The sequence below is a fragment of the Thalassophryne amazonica genome, chromosome 17, assembly GCF_902500255.1.
Source record: "Thalassophryne amazonica chromosome 17, fThaAma1.1, whole genome shotgun sequence".
NCBI classification, from domain to species: domain Eukaryota; kingdom Metazoa; phylum Chordata; class Actinopteri; order Batrachoidiformes; family Batrachoididae; genus Thalassophryne; species Thalassophryne amazonica.
The window spans coordinates 26461762-26487496 of NC_047119.1; the positions used below are offsets into that span (position 1 = coordinate 26461762).

General features: G+C 40.1%; 1 protein-coding gene across 1 annotated transcript in view; it reads right to left on the minus strand.

The window, feature by feature from the left end:
• Positions 1-25735, minus strand: part of dnm1a (dynamin 1a) — a 120777-nt gene that overhangs the window by 35457 nt on the left and 59585 nt on the right. The window contains 6 exon segments of the mRNA XM_034192027.1: positions 2602-2715; positions 8588-8599; positions 16225-16276; positions 16383-16413; positions 16416-16452; positions 22060-22143. Coding sequence (XP_034047918.1) covers positions 2602-2715; positions 8588-8599; positions 16225-16276; positions 16383-16413; positions 16416-16452; positions 22060-22143 — 330 coding nt within the window.

Consider the following 25735-nt stretch of genomic DNA (forward strand, 5'->3'; position numbering starts at 1 on the left):
AATCCCCTATGTGCTCGGGTGTGTGAGTACCTTGTATGGCAGCACCCTACATCAGGGTGAATGTGAGGCATTATTGTAAAGCGCTTTGAGCGTCTGATGCAGATGGAAAGTACTATATAAATGCAGTCTATTTACCATTTCCAAAAACTGTGGTTGTTGTAGCTTTTTGCATCAACCCCCTATTAGTTACAGGTACTTCCCGGGTCATTCTTTTCTATTAAAAGATAAGGCGTAGCACAGGTCATGATATACTGGCTCACAGCCCGATTGTGGCTCTCTGTGTAGATGCACAAAGTGCACAAAACACACATGAAAAGCCTTTTCCCTGCACGCAGGCAAATTTTTAGCATATGTGTCATTAATCTAAACGTAAAAGTGTTTCCTGCTTTTTGTCAGCGGTGTGCATACTGGCAAGAATCCAACCAGGTGCACATGTGTGCGTGCACCCATGAGAATGATCGGTGTGTGTACGTGCACATGTGCAGTATGTAATATGTCCAGAAAGCATCATAGCTCGCTCTTTTTTTCTTTTTTGGTCAGAGTGCAAAATTTTTTAACACCAGCACCATGTGTTAGTTTTGGGTCGCCCGCACCCACACGGTTCCAAGTTTAAATAAATATACATTCAGGGAGGGAAAGATGTAGAGAGGAGGTGAAGAAAAGACACACAGGATAAAATGCATCAGAATTAGACAGAGAGGGACAGAGTGGTAGGGAAGAGGAGGCGAGGATGATCTGCTCGGAGTTTGGGACAAGCATTGAGGATATTCGAAGGAGGGATGGAAAAGAGAAGGTTAAAAAATAACGGTCAGGAGGAAATAAGAGTAATACATCAATAGCCACCCCTCCATCTCCTACATTCTCCTCCTAGTCTCCCCCTGGGGTGCCCCCTTACCCCCCCCGACTCTCCTTCCACTTTCTCTTACTTCACATGAACCTCGTTACTCCTCAACCCAACAACTAAGTAAATGCACTCCTCCCTAAAATCTAGTCCCTCGCTCGCTCTGCGACCCGTCTTTGAAATGAAGTAAGTTTATTGAAACCAGCCTGTGTGTGTGTGTGTGTGTGTGTGTGTGTGTGTGTGTGTGTGTGTGTGTGTGTGTGTGTGTGTGTGTGTGTGTGTGTGTGTGTGTGTGTGTGTGTGTGTGTGTGTGTGTAATTGGGAACAGGGCAGAGAAAGGGCCTCTGGTATGCACATGTGGGTGCCAGCTTCAGTGTCTGACACGCTGGGGGGTCCTGACTCTTTGGAAAGGACCTTCTCAATGCCACACACACACACACACACAGCCTGGTGTCCACGCACAGAGCGGCTGCGGCTCAGGCCTGGAGTCAGCGATACTGTGGCTAGCTCCTAATAGTTTTGCAAAGCCAGTAACAAAGCGCACTGGGACAAATCATCTCAGTGTGTAGAGAACAACTGCCAGACTTGACCAACGGTGGGAAAGAATCTTTTGTACAGTTTAAACACTCCCAGAATCCAACTGAAAGAAGCAGTTTAATAATGCACAATTGTGTTCTTTTAAACAGTGGCCTTAGTAGCCACCAGGACGCTGCCGTGAGCAACAAGGCTTCACAAGAAGCTTGATCGGCCTGTCTGTCTTGATTTTATGTTATGGTCCCTTTGCATGATAAAAGATACCAATATGGCTCAAAATTAACAGGTTCACTGTTTGTCACCTTTAAGTATCAGAACCTGAAATTTCAGAACTAAATATACAGTACAATTTACAGGAAGTTTTACGGACTCACTCACGGACTCCATCAGCTCTACTTCCCCCGTTAATTGCAGAGAATTATCATATTACGACACATTTGCCAGTAACTATTGCTTATTACTATAATTTCCGTCTCCAGTGTCAATAATAAAAGTAAAGCCCAACCAATTTTTTTTCACCTGCTGGATTGCTGGATTTTTTATTTTTTTTTGTATCATAATCACTCAAAAACAAACAAAGCGATACTGTTTATGATGAAACACAGAAAAGGCTTTGCTTCAACTGGCACTGTCAGGTGACTAAAAGAAATTAATGTAATTAATTACAAGCTTTTTCATTAATCTAAATGAATTGCATTTAATCGCATGTAATTTTTTGGGGGGGGGGGGGATATTACCCTTCGAACAAAAACAATGAATAAAAAAGTCACTCTGAAAAACAATTAATAGAAATATTTTAATGTTTAAAAATAAACATGTGCAGTCTATGACCTTTGCACAAATGGGACATCATGAACATACTGAGAATTATTTGTTGCTGCACTATAAAATGTATTTTGAAAAAAAAAATGTTATCACTTAATTGAGGTGGCGGTGTGTGCGATGTTGTAATTTTCACCTTGCACATCAAAGTTTTTGTGAGGCAGGGGTGGTGGCCAAGTGGTTAGAGCACTTGGTTTCAGTGTGGAAGGTTACTGGTTCAAACCCCACTCCTGCCACATTCCTCCATGTAATGTGCTTCAGGAAGGGCATCTGGTATAAAACTTGTGCCAAATCAACATGCAGATCCACCTTGGATTTGCTGCAGCGACCCCGAGTGAAAACAAGGGAGCAGCCGAAGGGTCTTACTGTAGCTGATTTTTTTTGTGTAATCCTTTGCATCTCACCTCATCATCCTTATACCAGGAGAGAGACTCGGCAGTGAGGACAAACCAGTACTCCTTGGCTCCTCCCTTCATGATGCCTATGTTGTTGATGGTCAGCCAGCCCTTCCTGATGACCTGGAAAAAATTAGATAGACACAATGGAAACTGATGAATTGAACGCAGCACATCACGTATTGTTTACATAGCTCTTATGACTCAGCCTGTGTATTTAACACATTTATGTACCTATACTAACAGGGATGTAGAAGGGTGGGGGGATAAAGGACATAAGCAGCAAACACTAAAACCACCTGCTATACTACTCAACAAAATCCTCACATTAATTGCATCTATTATATACACGTACAGTACATGATGTGCAAGTTATTTACCTTGAACCGATCGCTTACTCCTCTCTCTGGCTGAATGAGAACGTGGAGAGAATGTTATAAAGCTAAGCCGACTCAGGCCATTTTCTAAAGGCCAAATACACAAGGATGATCAAATCAACAACCAGCACGTTACAGCTGGCTGGGATAGCAGCAAGGGACAGCAAGCACGGGAGCGGGGGCACAAGGGAGACCAAACAATACTGGTCCATGTCAAACCCTGGTTCAGACCATGCAATAGGATGCAGGAGCCTGTTTAGACCCTATGTGCTTTATAAACAAGTGGTGAAGTCATTTAAATACTTCAGCATTTGGAGTAAATTTGCAAATAACACAAATAACCAGCCAAATTTTTCCTACAGTGCACAATCTGCTACATTATAAGCTCCCCCATCCACCACCACCCGCCACCACCCTCTCCCCGAGCAGATTTGTAATGTTGTATCATATTGATTTCTGAATTACTTCTTTTCTGAATGCAGGAAAAGGTGATTTAAATGTCAAAAGATCAGCGATACAGTAAGGGGACACTTTCTGGGTCAAAGGTCAACTAAAAACTTGAGGTCACTCACTGATTTAACATCAGCATCTCCCCTCTATCATCTATCATCAGAGGTTACTGAAATACAGCAAATGTCGCTTTCATCTGGGTCAAAGGTCAAAACAGACGTTTCCAGTAATTTTCAAGGAAAACTTGGGATCACTGAGTAATTTCTGCCCAAGATCTGATCTCTATCCTGGGTGGTTACTGAGATACAATAAGGGGACCCGTTCATCTGGGTTAAAGGTCAAAACAGACATTTCCAGTCATTTTCAAGGAAAACGTTCAATCGAATGAAAATGAAAGTTGGGGTCACTGAGTAATTTAAGCCCATAATCTGCTCTCTATTATCAGTGGTTACTGAGATACAGCAAACAGATGTTTCCAGTAATTTTCAAGGAAAATGATCCATTGGACCGAAAAGAAACTTGGGATCGTTGACTAATTATATCTGACAAGGATGTAATAAAATCATTCCATTTATTTATTTATTTGTCTGTCCGTTAGCAGGATTACATCAAAACGACTGCACGAATGTTGATGCAATTTTCATCACAGATAGATAACAGGGCATGGAAGACTCCATTAAATTTTGGAGGTGATCCAGATCCGGATTCTGGATCAAGATTTCACTTTATATAGGCTTTGAAGGAATACATCAAAACTACTTCATGGATTCTCACCAAATTTGCACCACAGATACATATTCGAGCATGGAAGTCTCCACTGAATTTTGGAGGTGATCTGGATCTGGATTGGTGAACGTTGGAAATCTTGAATTACTCGTTTCAGCCTAAAATCTGATCTCTGTCCTTGGTGGTTACTGAGATACAATAAAGGGACCCTTTCATCTGAGTTAAAGGTCAAAACAGACATGTGCAGTTATTCTCAAGGAAAATGATCAATTGGACCAAAAAGAAAGTTGGAGTCACTGAGTAATTTAAGCCTAGGTCTTGCTCTCTATCCTCAGTAGTTACTGAAATCTGGGTTAGTTTTCTTGTTTTGTCCATTACCATTGCAATGTTTCAGTTTTTGACATTGTTAAATTTATTTAAACTTTTTTTTTTTTTTTGGAGAGGGAAGTCTGGTTGTTGTTGGCTGCTTGGTGTGTGTTGATACAATTGTTAACCATTTATTTTAAGTCATTTTCAAACCAAAGGGGTGCAGCATGTTAACACAAGCATTTTTACTACACTGGCTTCCCAAGCAGTGAGAGTGAAAAAACATTGTGAACAGTCTTTTATTTGTATCATGGATGCTATGCTGGAACCAACAACACGTGAGACGCTTCTAATAGTCGATCTGATCTGGGTTTGGAAAGTGTTAACTCGGCTCCACACGGATCAGAAGCTGTGCGGTCTTAAAGGGCCAACTGCAGCTGTAAATATGAGGTGAGCAAGGCCATTATGTTTACTATGTGCCCCTAACCTTTGACCCCAATTTGGCCGGTTGTTATGACAACTGACAGCTTTAGAGTCAACATATGTCTGCCACATTGCAGGTCATAATTTCTCTTGAATATACAGTGTGTCCAAAAAGTATTCACAGCACTGCACTTTTTCCACATTTTGTTATGTTACAGCCTTATTCCAAAACGGAGTAAATTCTTTTTTTTTTCCTGAAAAATTCTACACACAACACCCATAATGACAATGTGAAAAAATTTTTGTTTTTTTTTTAAGATTTTTGCTAATTTATTAAAAAAAAAACAAAAAAAACTAAGAAATCACATGTAGATAAGTATTCATAGTCTTTGCCATAAAGTTCAAAACTGAGCTCAGGTGCATCCTGTTTCCACTGATCATTCTTGACATGTTTCTACAGCTTACTTGGAGTCCACTTGGGGTGAATTCAGTTGATTGAACATGATTTGGAAAGACACACACCTGTCTACATATAAGGTCCCACAGCTGACAGTGCATGTCAGAGCACAAACCAAGCATGAAGTCAAAGGAATTGTCTGTAGAGCTCTGAGACAGGATTGTCTCGAGACACAAATCTGGGGAAGGGTACAGAAACATTTATGCTGCTTTGAAGGTCCCAATGGGCACAGTGGCCTCCATCATCCATGAATGGAAGAAGTTCAGATCCACCAGGACTCTTCCTCGAGGTGGCCGCCTGTGTAAATTGAGCAATCATGGGAGAAAGACCTTAATAAGGGAGATGACCAAGAACCCGATGGTCACTTTGTCAGAGCTCCAGCATTCCTCTCTGGAGAGAGGAGAACCTTCCAGAAGGACAACCATCTTTGCAGCAATTCACCAATCAGGCCTGTATGGTAGTGTGTGGCAAGACAGAAGCCACTCCTTCATAAAGGCACATGGCAGCCCACCTAGAGTTTACCAAAAGGCACCTGAAGGACTCTCGGACCATGAGAAACAAAATTCTCTGGATCAGCGAGACAAAGATTGAACTCTTTGTCTCATCAGTCAGTCAGGATGAATGCCAGACATCATGTTTGGAGGAAACCAGGCACCATCCCTACAGTGAAGCATGGTGGCAGCATCATGCTGTGGGGATGTTTTTCAGCAGCAGGAACTGGAAGACTAGTCAAGATTGAGGGAAAGATGAATACAGAAATGTACAGAGACATCCTGGATGAAAACCTGCTCCAGAGCACTCTTGACCTCAGACTGGGGCAATGGTTCATCTTTCAGCAGGACAATGACCCTAAGCACACCACCAAGATATCAAAGGAGTGGCTTCAGGACAACTCTGTGAATGTCCTTGAGTGTCCCAGCCACAGCCCAAACCTGAATCTGATTGAACATCTCTGTAGAGATCTGAAAATAGCTGTGCACCGACGCTCAACATCCAACCTGATGGAGCTCTGGAGGTGCTGCAAAGAGGAATGAGCAAAACTGCCCAAAGATAGGTGCACCAAACTTGTGGCATCATATTCAAGAAGACTTGAGGCTGTAATTGTTGCCAAAGGTGCATCAACAAAGCATTGAGCAAAGGGTGTGAATACTTATGTACGAGTGATTTCTTAGTTTTTTTTTTTAATAACTTTGCAAAAAAGAAAAAAATGAAAAAATGAATTTCATCCATTTTTGGAATAAGGCTGTGACATAACAAAATGTGGAAAAGGTGAAGCACTGTGAATACTTTCTGCATGCACTGTATGGTAGTTCAACCTGGTCTCACAGCAAGTCGTGATTCAGCAGCATGAAATATACATTAATCTATTGGTTTGTGATATTGTGACAAAAAGCGCCTCATTTTCGTCACGGCAGCACGAATTCATTCTAATTCATTCCGTGATGGCTGCACGAAATTAAAAGTGAAGCAGAGGGGTCCGGGGTGGTTATGGCTAGGGTGGGGGGAAGAGTAAGAGTAGGTTATGGTTAAGGTTAGGGTCAGGGGTAGGAGTAGGGTTAGGAATAGTAAGTTAAAAAAAAAACTGTCACGAAAATTTGACTCATTTCGTCGCAGGAGCACGAAAAAAAAACGTGAGACTGGGCTGGGTAGTCTGGAGAGCAGAAACAGAGGTGGCTAAAGACATGCACATGGGCGGCTCTAAGGTAGGGCTTGACAGGGCTTTAGCCCCTCTGAGAATTTCAGTAGCCCCAAGAAATAATTAACATTGGCATTCAAACTATTTTCAGCCTCTGTATCTCAGATTATATGACTGATTTCATCTGGTAGAAGCCCAGTTTCCACAGTAATCGTGAGATACTGCTAACGCAGTGTACCTGGATCAACTTCAGCAAGTTAGCTCCACTCAAGTAACATCAGATGTATCTATTTTTGTATTTTTTTTTTCAGTTTGATTATTTTGTTTGATTTTGTATGTAAGCATGATTAAACAAAATCTTTGTCTAGGAATAAGAAAGTGGTGAAAAAAAAGTTCAACATTTAGACAAATGGAAGGAGAATAGTGCCGCCTTGTGGCCAACCTCTATCCTGACTGTTATTTGTTGTTAGCTTTGTTTTTTATTATTATTATTATTATTATTATTATTATTATCATCTTTTCACAAATTTCAAATCATTTCAAATGTGCACTTGTGTCACAAGGACAGTTGTTGATTTTAAACCACAAATGCTATTGTTCAAGCTATTGTGTACTGTATGTGTTAACTAACAAAATATATAGTCACCATTTGAAATTTACTTAAAAATGCACATTTATGCAGGCTTATTCTAGATTTTGCACATTAGAAATTCCATGCAATAAAATTGTTGATCAGAATGGTGTTTAATCAAGATATACGACAACCTTACTGCCAAATTTCAAATAAACTCGAATAATATGAACTCAAATAGAGGATAATTCAGAAATAACCCCCAGTGATGTAATTTTTTAATTCAGGGTATCAAATCAGTTTTAATTTTTAAGATGCAACCACCTTGTAAAATTTTAATGTGTAAAATGCGCTTGTGTACACAACGAAGAAACAAAGACAAGTGCGCAAATAACGCTGCATTACGCAAAATCCTGAAATACTCCAAGTCTGAATTTTCCAGACATGACATTTTTCCCCTACTCCTCACGGGTCCTTTGGCTTATTTCCACCAAACATTATATGTGCATGACAGTCGACCCTAGAATTGCCCTGAAAGGGTCTGTTTTGACAAAGGTTAAGGTCACTGGGGTCAAATGTCAAAATTATGATTGTCAGTCCATTACCCATCGAAGGCTCTGTAATCACCCAAGTAACATCAAAATTAACAATGTGGTAAAGGTCATTGGGTCAAAGGTCAAAATGTACATTTTTCACTTCAATTTGCATCACACGGCACAAAATAAAAATGAGTGGCTTTTACTCCCAGCTTTTCCACCTGATAGAAATGTTTAAACTGTGTGATAGGACACTCAGGCTGCCTCAGTGTGCTCGCTATTTAATGTCACTGTGCAGGAGGACACGACCAAAAGAAAGAGGAAAGAGAAGCAGCCAAGACCCACAGAGCTCCCCCACCACAGCCACCTACCCACACGGCACACCCAGCCACACGTAAATCACACGCCAGCTCAAACACGCACGCGCACGCATCCCGACTTCTGCACAGCATGAAAACATACAGGCGGAAGCCGACCTGCAGACATGCACCGAATCACACGCACACTACTCACCATGATCTCATCCTGAAGCAGAAAAGCCCCAGAACAAACGCCACAGTGAAAACACATAAGAAAAAAGAGAAGTCAGTGAGAAGAAACAGATGCAACAAAATAATAGCAAAAAAAAACCAGCGCTGGAAGAGATAAAGTGCAATCAAGTACAAGAAATACAGGATGTAAAAGCTTTTTAGAGTCTGAAAGCAGAGTACAAATCATGCAAAGCGCGCATGGATCCGATTTTATTATCCATCGTTTCAGTTATTTAATATCATATTCTCGAGTAAGTCACGTGTTTGTTTTTTTGTGGTGAGGCTGGAAAGGTGTGTGTGTGTGAGTGAGTGAGTGAGTGAGTGAGTGAGTGAGTGAGTGAGTGAGTGAGTGAGTGAGTGAGTGAGTGAGTGAGTGAGTGAGTGAGAGAGAGAGAGAGAGAGAGAGACTTGTTTGGGAGGTTCTGGAATTTAAAGTCCAGTGTGACTTACATACGGAAAAGTCATGTATTCATTATTATTAATAATAATTTTAAAATTTGCTATTTATACAGGGATTTCCAAGGGATCAGAGCACTGCACAAAATAACCATCAATAAAAAAAAAAAAAGCAGCAATAACAAAATTACACAACATTGCACAAAAATCCCAAATTAAAGAGATGATTTTTTTTTAATCAAATGGACTTGCTTTTTGTAGTGTTTCCACCACAATGAGGAACCCATGTCACCTAATAATTTATCTAAATTGTGTCAAATAACATCCAATATCTTGTCCATTGCATGTTTATTTGACCATCTTGCTTATTTTTGGAATCTAAGAGTCCTTATATCAAGTACCAGCACAGACTGTGGTGTGCACATGTGCTACACAGAGTTCCTGTCTGTTTTTGAATCAGCCACCAGGGAAATGTTGTGTTTAAAGGTGAGTTCTATATACAGAGAAAAGATGCAACTTATACTCCAGTTCTCTCTCTCTTCAAGACATACTTTTTGATAGGCGCAACTCATTCTCCAGAAAACGCAGTAATTATTATCCACCTGCAGAAAATTATTTCTCAGTGGGCTGTCGTGTTGACTGCAGGAAATGTGAAAAAAAACAAAACGTTAATGTAAAATGTGAAACAAAGAACTAGTGGCGACACATCAAAAATTGTTTTAGTGTGTTTCTCTGAAAAATAAATTGGCATCTTTAAAAATATATACTTTATGTAATGTCTTTATGAAAATATTGGTCACAAACATGCTGAAAAGGGCTTGAATTTCAACATTTTCTCAAGCTTCCTCTTTGAAAACAGGATAAGACAATAAATAGGCATTAAGCTCCAGCAACTGTCAAAGGTTTTGACAGTGCGCACTGAATGTATTTTGATTCTAAACATTTTTTAAATTTTTGCCGTGTCTTAATGACTGCTTGCAATGACTACAATAAATAAGTAAATACTTATGCAATCATGATATATATATATATATATATATATATATACAGTGAGGAAAATAAGTATTTGAACACCCTGCAATTTTGCAAGTTCTCCCACTTAGAAATCATGGAGGGGTCTGAAATTTTCATCTTCGGTGCATGTCCACTGTGAGAGACATAATCTAAAAAAAAAAATCTGGAAATAACAATGTATGATTTTTCAATAATTTATTTGTATGTTACTGCTGCAAATAAGTATTTGAACACCTACCAACCAGCAAGAATTCTGGCTCATACAGACCTGTTAATTTTTCTTTAAGAAGCCCTCTTATTCTGCACTCTTTACCTGCATTAATTGCACCTGTTTGAACTTGTTACCTGTATAAAAGACACCTGTTCACACACTCAATCAATCACACTCCAAACTGTCCACCATAGCCAAGACCAAAGAGCTGTCTAAGGACACCAGGGACAAAACTGTAGACCTGCACAAGGCTGGGGTGGACTACAGGACAACAGGCAAGCAGCTTGGTAGAAGACAACAACTGTTATGATTATTTATTAGAAAGTGGAAGAAACACAAGATGACTGTCAATCTCAATCGGTCTGGGATTCCATGCAAGATCTCAATTTGTGGGGTAAGGGTGATTCTGAGAAAGCTCAGAACTACACAGGAGGACCTGGTCAATGACCTGAAGAGAGCTGGGACCACAGTCACAAAGATTACATTAGTAACACATGATGCTGTCATGGTTTAAAATCCTGCAGGGCAGCAAGGTCCCCCTGCTCAAGCCAGCACATGTCCAGGCCCATTTGAAGATCACCAGTGACCATCTGGATGATCCAGAGGAGGCATGGAAGAAGGTCATGTGGTCAGATGAGACCAGAATAGAGCTTTTTGGAATCAACTCCACTTACCATGTTTAGAGGATGAGAACAACCCCAAGAAAACCATCCCAACCATGAAGCATGGGGGTGGAAACATCATACTCTGGGGGTGCTCTTCTGCAAAGGGGACAGGACAACTGCACCGTATTGAAGGAGTGATGGATGGGTCATGTATTGCGAGTTTTTGGCAAACAACCTCCTTCCCTCAGTAAGAGCATTGAAGATGGGTCTTCCAGCATGACAATGACCCCAAACACACAGCCAGGGCAACTAAGGAGGGGCTTCATAAGAAGCATTTCAAGGTCCTGGAGTGGCCTGGCCAGTCTCAAGACCTGAACTCAATAGGAAATCTTTGGAAGGAGCTGAAACTCCAAACCTGAAAGATTTGGAGAAGATCTGTATGGAGGAGTGGACCAAAATCCCTGCTGCAGTGTGTGCAAACCTGGTGAAAAACTACAGGAAACGTTTGACCTCTGTAATTGCAAACAAAGGCTAGTGTACCAAATATTAACATTGATTTTCACAGGTGTTCAAATACTTATTTGCAGCAGTAACATACAAATAAATTATTACAAAAACATTCATTGTGATTTCTGGATTTTTTTTTTTTTTAGATTACATCTCTCACAGTGGACATGCACCTAAGATGAAAATTTCAGACCCCTCCATGATTTCTAAGTGGGAGAACTTGCAAAACTGCAGGGTGTTCAAATACTTATTTTCCTCACTATATATATATATAGTGAAGTGTTTTTTTCAATTGTCTTAAAATAGTGTTTGCTTTGAACACTTTATTTTGCAGCTTTCAAGGATTATAATTTTGTTTTTTGATGGTTTTTTTTAGATCTGCCAAAGAAAATCTGATGTGTCAGAATTTTTGGAGCTGTACATCATTTGTATTTTTTTGTTTGTTTACAATCAATCGCTGTCCTTTATTTAACCAGGTAAAAAAAACATTCATTGAGTTTATCTTTCTTTTGTATCTCATTTTGTATCTCCCCAGAGATACAGTAGTGTTCAGAATAATAGTAGTGCTATGTGACTAAAAAGATTAATCCAGATTTTGAGTATATTTCTTATTGTTACATGGAAAACAAGGTACCAGTAGATTCAGTAGATTCTCACAAATCCAACAAGACCAAGCATTCATGATATGCACACTCTTAAGGCTATGAAATTGGGCTATTAGTAAAAAAAAGTAGAAAAGGGGGTGTTCACAATAATAGTAGCATCTGCTGTTGACGCTACAAACTCAAAACTATTATGTTCAAACTGCTTTCTTAGCAATCCTGTGAATCACTAAACTAGTATTTAGTTGTATAACCACAGTTTTTCATGATTTCTTCACATCTGCGAGGCATTATTTTTGTTGGTTTGGAACCAAGATTTTGCTTGTTTACTAGTGTGCTCGGGGTCCTTGTCTTGTCGAAACACCCATTTCAAGGGCATGTCCTCTTCAGCATAAGGCAACATGACCTTCAAGTATTCTGACATATCCAAACTGATCCATGATACCTGGCATGCGATATATAGGCCCAACACTGTAGTAGGAGAAACATGCCCATATCATGATGCTTGCACCACCATGCTTCACTGTCTTCACTGTGAACTGTGGTTGAATTCAGAGTTTGGGGGTCGTCTCACAAACTGTCTGCGGCCCTTGGACCCAAAAAGAACAATTTTACTCTCGTCAGTCCACAAAATATTCCTCCATTTCTCTTTAGGCCAGTTGATGTGTTCTTTGGTAAATTGTAACCTCTTCTGCACATGTCTTTTATTTAACAGAGGGACTTTGCGGGGGATTCTTGCAAATCAATTAGCTTCACACAGGTGTCTTCTAACTGTCACAGCACTAACAGGTAACTCCAGACTGTCTTTGATCATCCTGGAGCTGATCAATGGGTGAGCCTTTGCCATTCTGGTTATTCTTCTATCCATTTTGATGGTTGTTTTCCATTTTCTTCCACACGTCTCTGTTTTTTTTGTCCATTTTGTCCATAAAGCATTGGAGATCATTGTAGATGAACAGGCTATACTTTTTGCACCTGTGCATAAGTTTTCCCCTCTCCAATCAACTTTTTAATCAAACTACACTGTTCTTCTGAACAATGTCTTGAATGTCCCATTTTCCTCAGGCTTTCAAAGAGAAAAGCATGTTCAACAGGTGCTGGCTTCATCCTTACATAGGGGACACCTGATTCACACCTGTTTGTTCCACAAAATTGACAAACTCACTGACTGAATGCCACACTACTATTATTGTGAACACCCCCTTTTCTACTTTTTTTACTAATAGCCCAATTTCATAGCCTTAAGAGTGTGCATATCATGAATGCTTGGTCTTGTTGGATTTGTGAGAATCTACTGAATCTACTGGTACCTTGTTTCCCATGTAACAATAAGAAATATACTCAAAACCTGGATTAATCTTTTTAGCCACATAGCACTACTATTATTCTGAACACTACTGTACAAAATGTGTCAATTTCAAGTCCTTCTGTGCATCATTCCAGGTAGACGGGGCAAAAAAATTACAAGCCTTTTTGCCCAGTTCGGTTCTGACTCTCGGGACCTGCAACTGTATGATGTCCTGAGTGTGCAGGCCGTATTGGCTGAGGTTTCCACGTGTGTGTGAGCACAAATATGTGGGCAGAAATATGTGGGTAGAAGAATAGATTTGTAAACAAAATTTAGCCAGTGAGAGAGTCTACGAACATACAAAGATAGACAATGTGCAACAGCATATAAGGAATAGTGATGTACATGATAACTGCAACCAGGAATAAAACACAAAGCACAGTGGGTATCCACAGAGTATCCATTTTCTTAAAAAATGATCAGAAGCGTTCATAAAAAGCAGGTCTCCATAGTCCAACAAGGGTAAAAAAAATAGTTTTCTGACTTGGAATGAAAAACATGACATTTCTAAAAAAAAAAAACAAGCCAAATTTCAGTTTGAGCTTAGGAACAAGTTTATCTATGTGCAGTTTAAAGGACAGGTTCTCATCAAGCAGAATGCCTTAGTATTTATAAGATGTGACCATTTCAATTTCAATCCCATGAACAGTTGACAACATCAGAAGGTGTGATGGAAGTTGCTTGCCATTTCAGAATAGCATGGTCTTTGATTCATCTGCAGTTGTCTGTCAGCACTAGCGTAAGCTGATTCAAATGGGACTGAACAGTATTAAACAGACTGACTGCAAGAAGCAGACAAACAATAAATTACTGTATCATCAGCATAAAAATGGAACACAGCATTAGGCAAATTATCACAAAAATTCACATAAATTGTGAACACCAGAGGCCTTAACATAGAGCCTTGAGAGATGCCCTTTAGAACAGGAAGGAAAGAAGAAGAAGAAGACCCGGCGGCCTGGACACACTGTATTCTACCTGATGAATAATTGGAGAATCAGCTAACAGTGTGGTTAGATAAGCCAATCTTGTGGAGTCTATCTGCCAGGATGACATGGTCGGCTGTGTCAAATGCCTTTGACAAGTCAATAAAAAGAGCTGCACAATATTTTCAGCTGTCTAGTGCCTCTATGATGTTGTTTACCACTTTAACAGCAGTAGTTATTGCACTGTGCTGTTTATGAAAACCTGACTGATATTGTGAGAGAAGCACATATGCATGGAAAAAATATTTAAGTCGTTCACCGACCAACTTTTACAAAACTTTAAAGAGAACACACAATTTAGAGATCAGCCTATAGTTGTTAACTATGAACAGATTACCACCTTAACTATGGGGAGATCACCACCTTTCAGCAGGGGAAGAACATAAGCAGACTTCCATATTCTTGGAATCTAATTTTTGGAAAGGGAAAGATAAAAAATATAACACAGAGGTTCTGCTATAAAGTCTGTAGCTGACCTCAAAAAGAGAGGCTCGAGGTTGTGAGGTCTGGCAGATTTACTTAAATCCAACTTCTGTAAAGCCCTATGGACCTTGGCTATGTCATATCAAATCCTGAAGCCATGGCATCAATAGGAGGTGATTGAGGGCAAACCCCCTGCACATTAGATTGATGTGGATGTGAGGACTCAAATAGAGATCCTGAAGAAACAAAGTGTTAATTAAATAATTAAGAATGGCTGATTTGTCAGTTAATATATATATATCTTTTACAGTACTAAGCAAGCAGGAAATTAATCTGTAGTTTCATCCCCAAATGAAAATGTGACTACTTTCCAGAACTTCTTAGGATCATTTAGAGTACAAGTACTTTTATCAACATAAGATTCCAATTCAGCCTTTTTAACAAGGGAAGTAAAGAGGTTTCTGAGCTGCTTGATTATCAGCCAATCACCTTGGGATTTAAAATTTCTTAAAATTTAAAACCCTTCCTAATAATAATAAAAGCATCATAAAAGTACTTGCAGGCCACCTCTACATCATTAAAAAGTTAGATTCTGGACCAATCAAAGTGCCATAAATCATGATGAAAACCCTGCTCACAGAAATGTTTATGAAGATATCACTTGTATATCTTATATATCACACACACCTTTCTAACAAGCTAATATCGCTCAGTGGTTGCCTTAAAAAAGGTATTAAATGTTGCAGTTACAGATTCCACAGAGGCTCCAAAATATAGCATAATAAAAACAAATCTCAAATCCATTTTTGGGTCTCTAAGAAAAATTCTATTTCTGTACCCGCAGCTTTAAATAGAAAGGAGCAGCTGTTTGCCACGCCCCTCTAGCTAAAGCTCTCTGTCTCTCTGTTCCACAGGCTGTGCGGGCACATCGCACAAAGCGCACATCTTCTTCAGTGGTAGTGTCTCATGGTCCAAGTAGGAGTCCAGAAATTGCTTTGTGACATATGTCACAGAGCCCAAAACAAACCATATTAGGCTTAATGTGGGCTTATAGTAAAGTTCTTTCTATAAACACACTGTAGGACTTTGAGGATGTTTAACATGAAGCCCCAGCTGCAATTACTGCAAATGTTTGATTAAAAAAAAATGCACAATACAACCCCTTTAACATTAAACCAATGGGGCTTCTATATATCCTAGTAAACTGATATTTATCAACATACTGATGTAACTATAACATTCAATAAAGAGACACAATGCCAGTTGTTGATTAGTATCTGCAATGTACAAAACGAATACAACAGTCGTGGCTCACAACATACGGAGTCAGAGAAACAAGACACACAACATATCTGTGCTAGATTTTGCACTGGCAAAACACAGAGCTGAGCGATAACAGTGTGAAGCCTCGGGGAATGAAAGCATGAAATTCAAATGTCATGTTTCTGGCTAACAGATAAAACAGACTTCACCGTGTTTTTAGGCTCGAGTCGTATACGTGCACGGTGTGGTCAAGGAGGGACGGTACCTGATTGCCGGCCGTCTTCTTTTTGTTCATTTGGTTGATCCTCTGCTGAGCGCTGCACAACAAAACACACAGGGAGAGAGTCTGAACTCAAAGTGCACATGTTCGTACGGTTCTCTGAGCAGCTGTACGGCGCATAAAACAAACGGGGAGAAACGCACTTTGCAAATCCAATGAAATCCTCGTGATTGTGTTCATGTAAGACAACTCGATGTCAATCAGCAGCAACACCTGAAAGGAGACAAAGACGTCAGCAAACACAACGGCTCGTCTCATGCAACCCGCCATCTAATCTTCACCTGCCATTATTACACAGAGGTCAGAGGTCACATGTCTACACATGATGGAAAGTTTTAGCTTGGTGCAAATATGAGTGAGTGCCCTCGTAGTTTTTCTTAAAGCTACAGTATGTAGGATTTAGTGTCATCTAGTGGTGAAGTACAGACTACATTATGCCATCCCTGGTCACGATTTAATTTCCATTTATGTTTTTATGTTTTTTTGCAGCCAGGGTTCATGTTCCCTTGCCTTGTCTTGTGATAAGCAACGCGTACAAAAATGACAGTTCATCATCTTTTTTTCTGCCAGTGTTCTGGCTGTGCTAAAAAAAATGTGGAAGGACTGAGTAGTATGTCCCCTTTAGGCTACTGTATATACATGGCGCTGCAAACGTGGCGGCTTCTATATGGGGGCCTCTCCCATATAGATACAAAAGGTTCAACTCCATTAAACACATCAGTTTGTTGTTACACGTCGAATGAAGAGATGACAATGAAGCTATATTTCACTTATGTTACTAAACACCTCTAAATCCAACATGCTGTAGCTTTAAATTCACTCTATGTGCACTAAATTGAATTCCAAAGCTGTTATCTTAAATAATGTCCTTCATTTAAATGCAGTGTTGCATCACGAAAACTGCAAATGCTTTAATGAGATGATCAGTGCTGCTTTATGATTTCAGGTAAACTGATGGTTATACATGATGCTCAATTTTCCTCAATAGAAATAATTTTACATCTAATTAAGTGTATTTATTTATTTACTTTTGGGCAAGGGGGGTTCTATATTCAGTATTAAAACAAAATACCTACTATATTTTCTTGGGTATAAGTTGCAAGCATTTTATTTTGTTTTTCTTTGCTGTTGTTGTTGTTTGTTTTGTTTTTTTTACTAGTTTAGAAGGTAAAGCGATTTATATTCAGAAGCAATTCAGATATGAAAAAATACTGCATTATGATCTGTGGTCACAAGTGTGAGACGAAAAGAACAGCAACGGCAAGTCAGCTAAGGTAAGGTATGGTCTGCCTATTATCTAAAGAAATAATGTGCCGACTTTTCAAACACTTAATTACATTGCACGCTGACCTCACACTATGACTGCCTGTTCAGTGGATAAAGAAGCTGTTTAATCTAATTTTGTGATTTATTACATACATAATATGGCAATTAAATACATTTTCTTCTTGTTACATGAAGCAGTAGCACCACATTTCAAAAATAAATATGACTTATAAGTGTTTTTTCCTCTAAATTATGCTTTTTTTTGACAGGTACAACTTACACTATATATATATATATATATATATATATATATATATATATATATATATATATATATATATATATATATATATATTATATACAACGTCTATTAGATAAGAAACCGACACTTTTATTTTTTTTTTAACTATATGGATTTGAATGACGTGCAATTACACCAATCATGCTTGAACCCTCGTGCGCATGCGTGAGTTTTTTCATGCGTGTCGGTGACGTCATTTCCCTGTGGGCAGGCCTTGAGCGAGATGTGGTTCAGCCCTCTTGGCTGAATTCCTTTGTTTCACACGCTGCTCGAGACGGCGTGCGTTGCTTTATCAAAATTTTTTCTGGACCTGTGAGGAATATCCGAGTGGACACTATTCGAGAAATTAAGCTGGTTTTTGGTGAAAGGTTTAACGGCTGATGAGAGATTAGGGGGTGTTTCTGTTGGTGTAAGGACTTCCCACGGAGCGGGACGTTGCGCAGCGCTTCCAGGCGCTGTCGTCGGCCTGTTTCGACCTGAAAACATTCTAATTTAAGGCTTAATTCACCCAGGACGTCGTGAGAGAACAGAGAAGATTCAGAAGAGGCCGGCATGAGGACACTATGCGGACATTCCACTGTTTAAGGACATTTTTTAATGAAAGACGTGCGCGCAAATTCGCCGAGTCGTTTCTGTGACGACTCGGCGAATCTGTGTGCGCCGCGACAGGAAAAACACCTCCGTGTTGAAAACCATTTGTAAAATTCAGGCGGCTTTTGATGGCTTTCAACAAGTGAGTAACTGAGAAATTGTTTAACCAGCTTGGGCATGTTCCAACTTGCCCGTAAGGTTTCCAACGGAGGGTTTTCCTGTTGCGACCCCCCCCACGGTCGGGTCCGGCCCGACATGCAACTCTGCCCCGCACGTTCTTTCATTACAAATGTCCGTAACAATGGAATGTCCGAAATAAACTCCTCATTTTGACTTCTTCTGAAAGTTCTCTGTTCTCTGACGACTTACTGGGTCAACAAAGCCTGAAATGTGGAAGTTTTCAACTTGAAATGGCGAGACGCTGCCGCCTCGAAGCACAGATCGCCGTCAGGCACCGTGGGCCGTCCTTAAAGCGACAGTTACAGACCAAAATCTCTCATCAGCCGTTAAAATTTTTACCGAAAGCCAGCTGAATTTATCGAATGGTGTCCACTCAGTGGTGCCTTACAGTTTTGAAAAAATTTTGATCAAACAAAGCAGCAGTCTCTGAGCCATTCCTAAACAATGAAAAAAATCGACGAGAGGGTGGGCCACTCCTCACTCAAAGACTGCCCACAGGCGAATGACGTAATCAACAGGCATGAAAAAAACTCTCGCATGCCCACGAGGATTCAAGCATGTCTGATGTAATCACACGTGATTCAAATCCATATGGTTTTTGAAAAAAATAATAAGGTCGGATACTTTTCTAATAGACCTCGTATATATATACAAGGTCTATTAGAAAAGTATCCGAAAAACACCTCCGTTGGAAACCTTAACGGGCAAGTTAGAACATGCCCAAGCTGTTAAACAATTTCTCAGTTACTCACTTGTTGAAAGCCATCAAAAGCCGCCTGAATTTTACAAATGGTTTTCAACACGGAGGTGTTTTTCCTGTCGCGGCGCACACGTCTTTCATTAAAAAATGTCCTTAAACACTGGAATGTCCGCATAAAGTCCTCATGCCCGGCCTCTTCTGAATCTTCTCTGTTCTCTCACGACATCCTGGGTGAATTAAGCCTTAAATTAGAATGTTTTCAGGTCGAAACAGGCCGACGACGGCGCCTGGAAGCGCTGCACGACGTCCCGCTCCGTGGGAAGTCCTTACACCGACAGAAACACCCCATAATCTCTCATCAGCCGTTAAACTTTTCACCGAAAACCATCTTAATTTCTCGAATAGTGTCCACTCGGATATTCCTCACAGGTCCAGAAAAAATTTTGGTAAAGCAACGCGCGCCGTCTCGAGCAGCGTGTGAAACAAAGGAATTCAGACGAGGGCGGGACCACATCTCACTCAAGGCCTGCCCACAGGGAAATGACGTCACCGACGCGTGAAAAAACTCACGCATGCGTAAGAGGGTTCAAGCATGATTGGTGTAATCGCATGTCATTCAAATCCATATAGTTAAAAAAATAAATAAAAGGGTCAGTTTATTATCTAATAGACCTCATATATATAATCGGGAGGTGTGGATCGGGAGGTCTGGGCGGCTTTGCTTGAGCTGCTGACCCCGCGACCCGACTCCGGATAAAGCGGAAGAAAATGGATGGATGGATGGATGGATGGATGGATATATATCAAATCAAATCAATTTTATTTATATAGCGCCAAATCACAACAAACAGTCGCCCCAAGGCGCTTTATATTGTAAGGCAAAAGCCATACAATAATTACAGAAAAACCCCAACGGTCAAAACAACCCCTATGAGCAAGCACTTGGCGACAGTGGGAAGGAAAAACTCCCTTTTGACAGGAAGAAACCTCCAGCCGAAACCAGGCTCAGGAGGGGCAGTCCGTCTCTGGGACTGGTTGGGACTGAGGGAGAGACCAGGAAAAAGACAGGCTGTGGAAGAGAGCAAGATCATTCACCAATGATTAAAAGCAGAGTGGTGCATACAGAGCAAAAAGAGGTGAATAAAAGAACACTGGGTGCATCATGGGAAACCCCCCAGCAGTCTAAGTCTATAGCAGCATACTAAGGGATGGTTCAGGGTCACCTGTCCAGCCCTAACTATAGCTTTTTCAAAAAGGAAAGTTTTACGCTTAATCTTAAAAGTACAGAGGGTGCCCTGTCTCCCTAATTCCGAATTGGAAGCTGGTTCCAGAGGAGAGGAGGCTGAAAGCTGAAGGCTCTGCCTCCCATTCTACTCTTACAAACCCTAGGAACTACAAGTAAGCCTGCAGTCTGAGAGCGAAGCGCTCTATTGGGGTGATATGGTACTATGAGGTCCCTAAGATAAGATGGGACCTGATTATTCAAAACCTTATAAGTAAGAAGAAGAATTTTAAATTCTATTCTGGAATTAACAGGGAGCCAATGAAGAGAAGCCAATATGGGTGAGATATGCTCTCTCCTTCTAGTCCCCGTCAGTACTCTAGCTGCAGCATTTTGAATTAAGTGAAGGCTTTTCAGGGAAGTTTTAGGACAACCTGATAATAATGAATTACAATAGTCCAGCCTAGAGGAAATAAATGCATGAATTACTTCTAGTCCGTATATATATATCTATATATCTATATATCTATCTATCTATCTATCTATCTATCTATCTATATATATATATATATATATATATATATATATATATTTTTTTTTTAATATATGTTTTTGTCATGAAAAGACGTGCGGAGAAATTCAGCGCGTCAGGATGGAGCCGCTAATGGCGGAGAACAAAAAGCCGTGATGAAGCCTCACAGGACATGTTGTGGCATGTCCAGCCTCGTCCACAATTTCTCAGATAGTCACACGACTGAAAAGCCACCAAAAGCCGTCTGAATCTTCCGAATGGTGCAAGAGCTGGGCATGTTACAACATGTCCCTGTGAGACCAGCACGGAGGTGCTTTTGTCCCGCCATTAGCGGCTCCATGGCGAATTCCTCCGCTCCTCTTTCCATGACAAAACTCCTGTAACAGTGGAATCTGCCGAAAAAAAGTGCTATGTCCACATCTTCTTGCCATTTCTCTGGTAGTCAGACGACGTCCCGGATCACCAGCAGCGTTCACTTGGAAATGATCTGGTTCGTTTCAGCCTATCGATCGCCGCTCGGAGCGCGGTGCGCCATCCGCCATTGTGCGCCGTCTTTAAACCGGTTGTACACTCGTTAATCTGTGTGATCCCCATAGAACTGTCCCTGAAAGCCATCTGATGTTCCGAATGGTTCCACCTGGCTGTCTCTCACAGTTTCTGGAAAAATTTGATGCAGCAAAGCTCCAAATCGTTCAGACATTTCCTCACAATGAAAATCCGACGAGGGGGCTGGACCACTGCTCACTCAAAGCGTGCTCACAGGCGAATGACGCAACCGATAGGCGTGAAAAAACTCACACATGCGCACGAAGGTTCAGCTTGGCTGATGTAAGCGCACATGATTCAAATCCATATAGGTTTTGCAAAAAATATAAGGTCGATAGTTTCTAACAGAACCTTGTGTATATACATATATATATATATATATATATATATTACACACACACACACACACAAAATACTTTTAACTTTCAATATAAAGAAAGAACCACCATCTTCTTCCAGTGAGATAAATGTGCGTGTATTACTGTTCCTTTGTGCACTTTCGCGATCCCTATATGCTGTGTTACAATTCTCTCCATCTCTTCTCTGAGCATCGGGTACTGAGCCAGCTGTGACCCGCAGAACACAACAGGTAGGTAGAAAGAAAACAAACACACACACATGTATCCATGTACAAACACACACTGTCACAAATCTACACACAAGCTCACTGCACCACATCCATCAAATAGCATCACACACATTTCCATCAGTACCACAAAATGCACGACAGAAACAAACATGTTTAAGGAGTTTATTCCAAACTTTGCTCGGGTTGGTTGCACGTCGTGACCATCGGGTTCGTTTGGGTTCAGGGAGAAGTTTTACGTGTATATCTGTTGCCAATAGGAAAGAAATGGAAAGGAATTACTACAAAGTCTGAGATATTGCTCCTCAAACACACAATAAACAATTTTCCTGGCAGAAAAGCTTCCTTTTCCCAGCACACTGCGGCTCTTTTTTCCATGAGCTCATTGCAAACCCACCAGCGCAGACGTTGGTGGGTTTCCAAAGTGACACATTTGGAAAAGTGTGGAGCAAGAAGAATTCAAACCAAAATCACGGCGCAAGAAAAATATACACTGTTTTCTTCCAAGTCACAATGCATTTTTCATGTGTGTGGAATGGTTCGGGGAGAACTCTGCTTCCCAAGTTGATTTACTGCTTCCTAGATTTGGTCCAGCTACACAGTTCATAAAGAACTGATGCTTTATGTTAAGGGAAATACTTTGTGTTCATGCATGTTTCTCAAATAGTTCCAAACACAATTTTTGTTTTGTTTTGTTTTTGTTGGTGGGTTTTTTCCCCAACGTGAATGTGCCCATTCAAAAACGAGCAGAATATGTTTGTTTTTACTCACGCAACACTAAACCTGTGTGGTGAACGTCACAATTATATTTGGCTACTTTTATTGGTTAGTAATATTTTTAAAGGCAGCGGTAGCCTTGGTGGCCACCAGACCAAGACTTTGGAAATGAAGGAAACTGACAAACAATTTCATTACAAGTAACATTAAATCCACACCTGCCTTTAATTACCTCTGCCAAGGCGGTAATATTTTTTTCATTTGTTTTTATTCTTGTATTCTTTTATGGTTTTGTCTTTTTATTGTGTTTCTAAATTTTTAATTCAGTTTTTTCTGTTTTTATTATGTTGTGTGAAGCACCTTAAGACGATCTCATCGTGAATTGGCGCTATATAAATGAATAAATTTGAATTTTGAATTTGAATTTCACCAACCTTTGTTTGTTAGCAAGATAACTCAAAAAGTAAAGAACAGATTTCAATTAAACTTAGTGAGCAGATAGATAATGTTCTAAAAAATAAGTGAATTCATTTTGGAGGTGATCTGGGATATATTCTGGTACTGAGATCCAGACTTTATGAAGCGCATCCTGCATAAAAATTGTGTCAGATCAACATGAAGATTCATGTCAGATCTGCTGTGGCGACCCCAAGTGAAAAAGAAAGAAGACAAAATATCTTACTACTGTCTTCCAAAACCCGAGACAAGATCCTCAAACATCTCAAATGTCTCATTTGAGGACGATGTTCTCAAATGTAAAAGATATTTAGTTTATTGTTTGAGAGGAGTAAAGAATTTAGTAATGAAAACAGAAAATATTTGCATTTAAGAAGGTGAAATCAAAGATAGACTTTAAAAAAATTACTCAAACTGACTTCTCAACTATGAAAATAAGTGCTGATTAATTTAAGTCAATTAATTAGCAATTAATTGATTATTTGATGCAGCTGTAAAACAAACTTGCTTTTTTAATTGATCTGATGCATCACATTTCCCTTCATTTTAATCATCTTGTATATCAATCAATCAATCAATCAATTTTTTTATATAGCGCCAAATCACAACAAACAGTTGCCCCAAGGCGCTTTATATTGTAAGGCAAGGCCATACAATAATTATGTAAAACCCCAACGGTCAAAACGACCCCCTGTGAGCAAGCACTTGGCTACAGTGGGAAGGAAAAACTCCCTTTTAACAGGAAGAAACTTCCAGCAGAACCAGGCTCAGGGAGGGGCAGTCTTCTGCTGGGACTGGTTGGGGCTGAGGGAGAGAACCAGGAAAAAGACATGCTGTGGAGGGGAGCAGAGATCAATCACTAATGATTAAATGCAGAGTGGTGCATACAGAGCAAAAAGAGAAAGAAACAGTGCATCATGGGAACCCCCCAGCAGTCTACGTCTATAGCAGCATAACTAAGGGATGGTTCAGGGTCACCTGATCCAGCCCTAACTATAAGCTTTAGCAAAAAGGAAAGTTTTAAGCCTAATCTTAAAAGTAGAGAGGGTGTCTGTCTCCCTGATCTGAATTGGGAGCTGGTTCCACAGGAGAGGAGCCTGAAAGCTGAAGGCTCTGCCTCCCATTCTACTCTTACAAACCCTAGGAACTACAAGTAAGCCTGCAGTCTGAGAGCGAAGCGCTCTATTGGGGTGATATGGTACTACGAGGTCCCTAAGATAAGATGGGACCTGATTATTCAAAACCTTATAAGTAAGAAGAAGAATTTTAAATTCTATTCTAGAATTAACAGGAAGCCAATGAAGAGAGGCCAATATGGGTGAGATATGCTCTCTCCTTCTAGTCCCCATCAGTACTCTAGCTGCAGCATTTTGAATTAACTGAAGGCTTTTTAGGGAACTTTTAGGACAACCTGATAATAATGAATTACAATAGTCCAGCCTAGAGGAAATAAATGCATGAATTAGTTTTTCAGCATCACTCTGAGACAAGACCTTTCTGATTTTAGAGATATTGCGTAAATGCAAAAAAGCAGTCCTACATATTTGTTTAATATGCGCTTTGAATGACATATCCTGATCAAAAATGACTCCAAGATTTCTCACAGTATTACTAGAGGTCAGGGTAATGCCATCCAGAGTAAGGATCTGGTTAGACACCATGTTTCTAAGATTTGTGGGGCCAAGTACTTGTGGAACTCCATAATTAACTTTAGTCTGTGAAGAAGATTCCCCATTTACATGAACAAATTGTAATCTATTAGACAAATATGATTCAAACCACCGCAGCGCAGTGCCTTTAATACCTATGGCATGCTCTAATCTCTGTAATAAAATTTTATGGTCAACAGTATCAAAAGCAGCACTGAGGTCTAACAGAACAAGCACAGAGATGAGTCCACTGTCCGAGGCCATAAGAAGATCATTTGTAACCTTCACTAATGCTGTTTCTGTACTATGATGAATTCTAAAACCTGACTGAAACTCTTCAAATAGACCATTCCTCTGCAGATGATCAGTTAGCTGTTTTACAACTACCCTTTCAAGAATTTTTGAGAGAAAAGGAAGGTTGGAGATTGGCCTATAATTAGCTAAGATAGCTGGGTCAAGTGATGGCTTTTTAAGTAATGGTTTAATTACTGCCACCTTAAAAGCCTGTGGTACATAGCCAACTAACAAAGATAGATTGATCATATTTAAGATCGAAGCATTAAATAATGGTAGGGCTTCCTTAAGCAGCCTGGTAGGAATGGGGTCTAATAAACATGTTGATGGTTTGGATGAAGTAACTAATGAGAATAACTCAGACAGAACAATCGGAGAGAAAGAGTCTAACCAAATACCGGCATCACTGAAAGCAGCCAAAGATAACGATACGTCTTTGGGATGGTTATGAGTAAT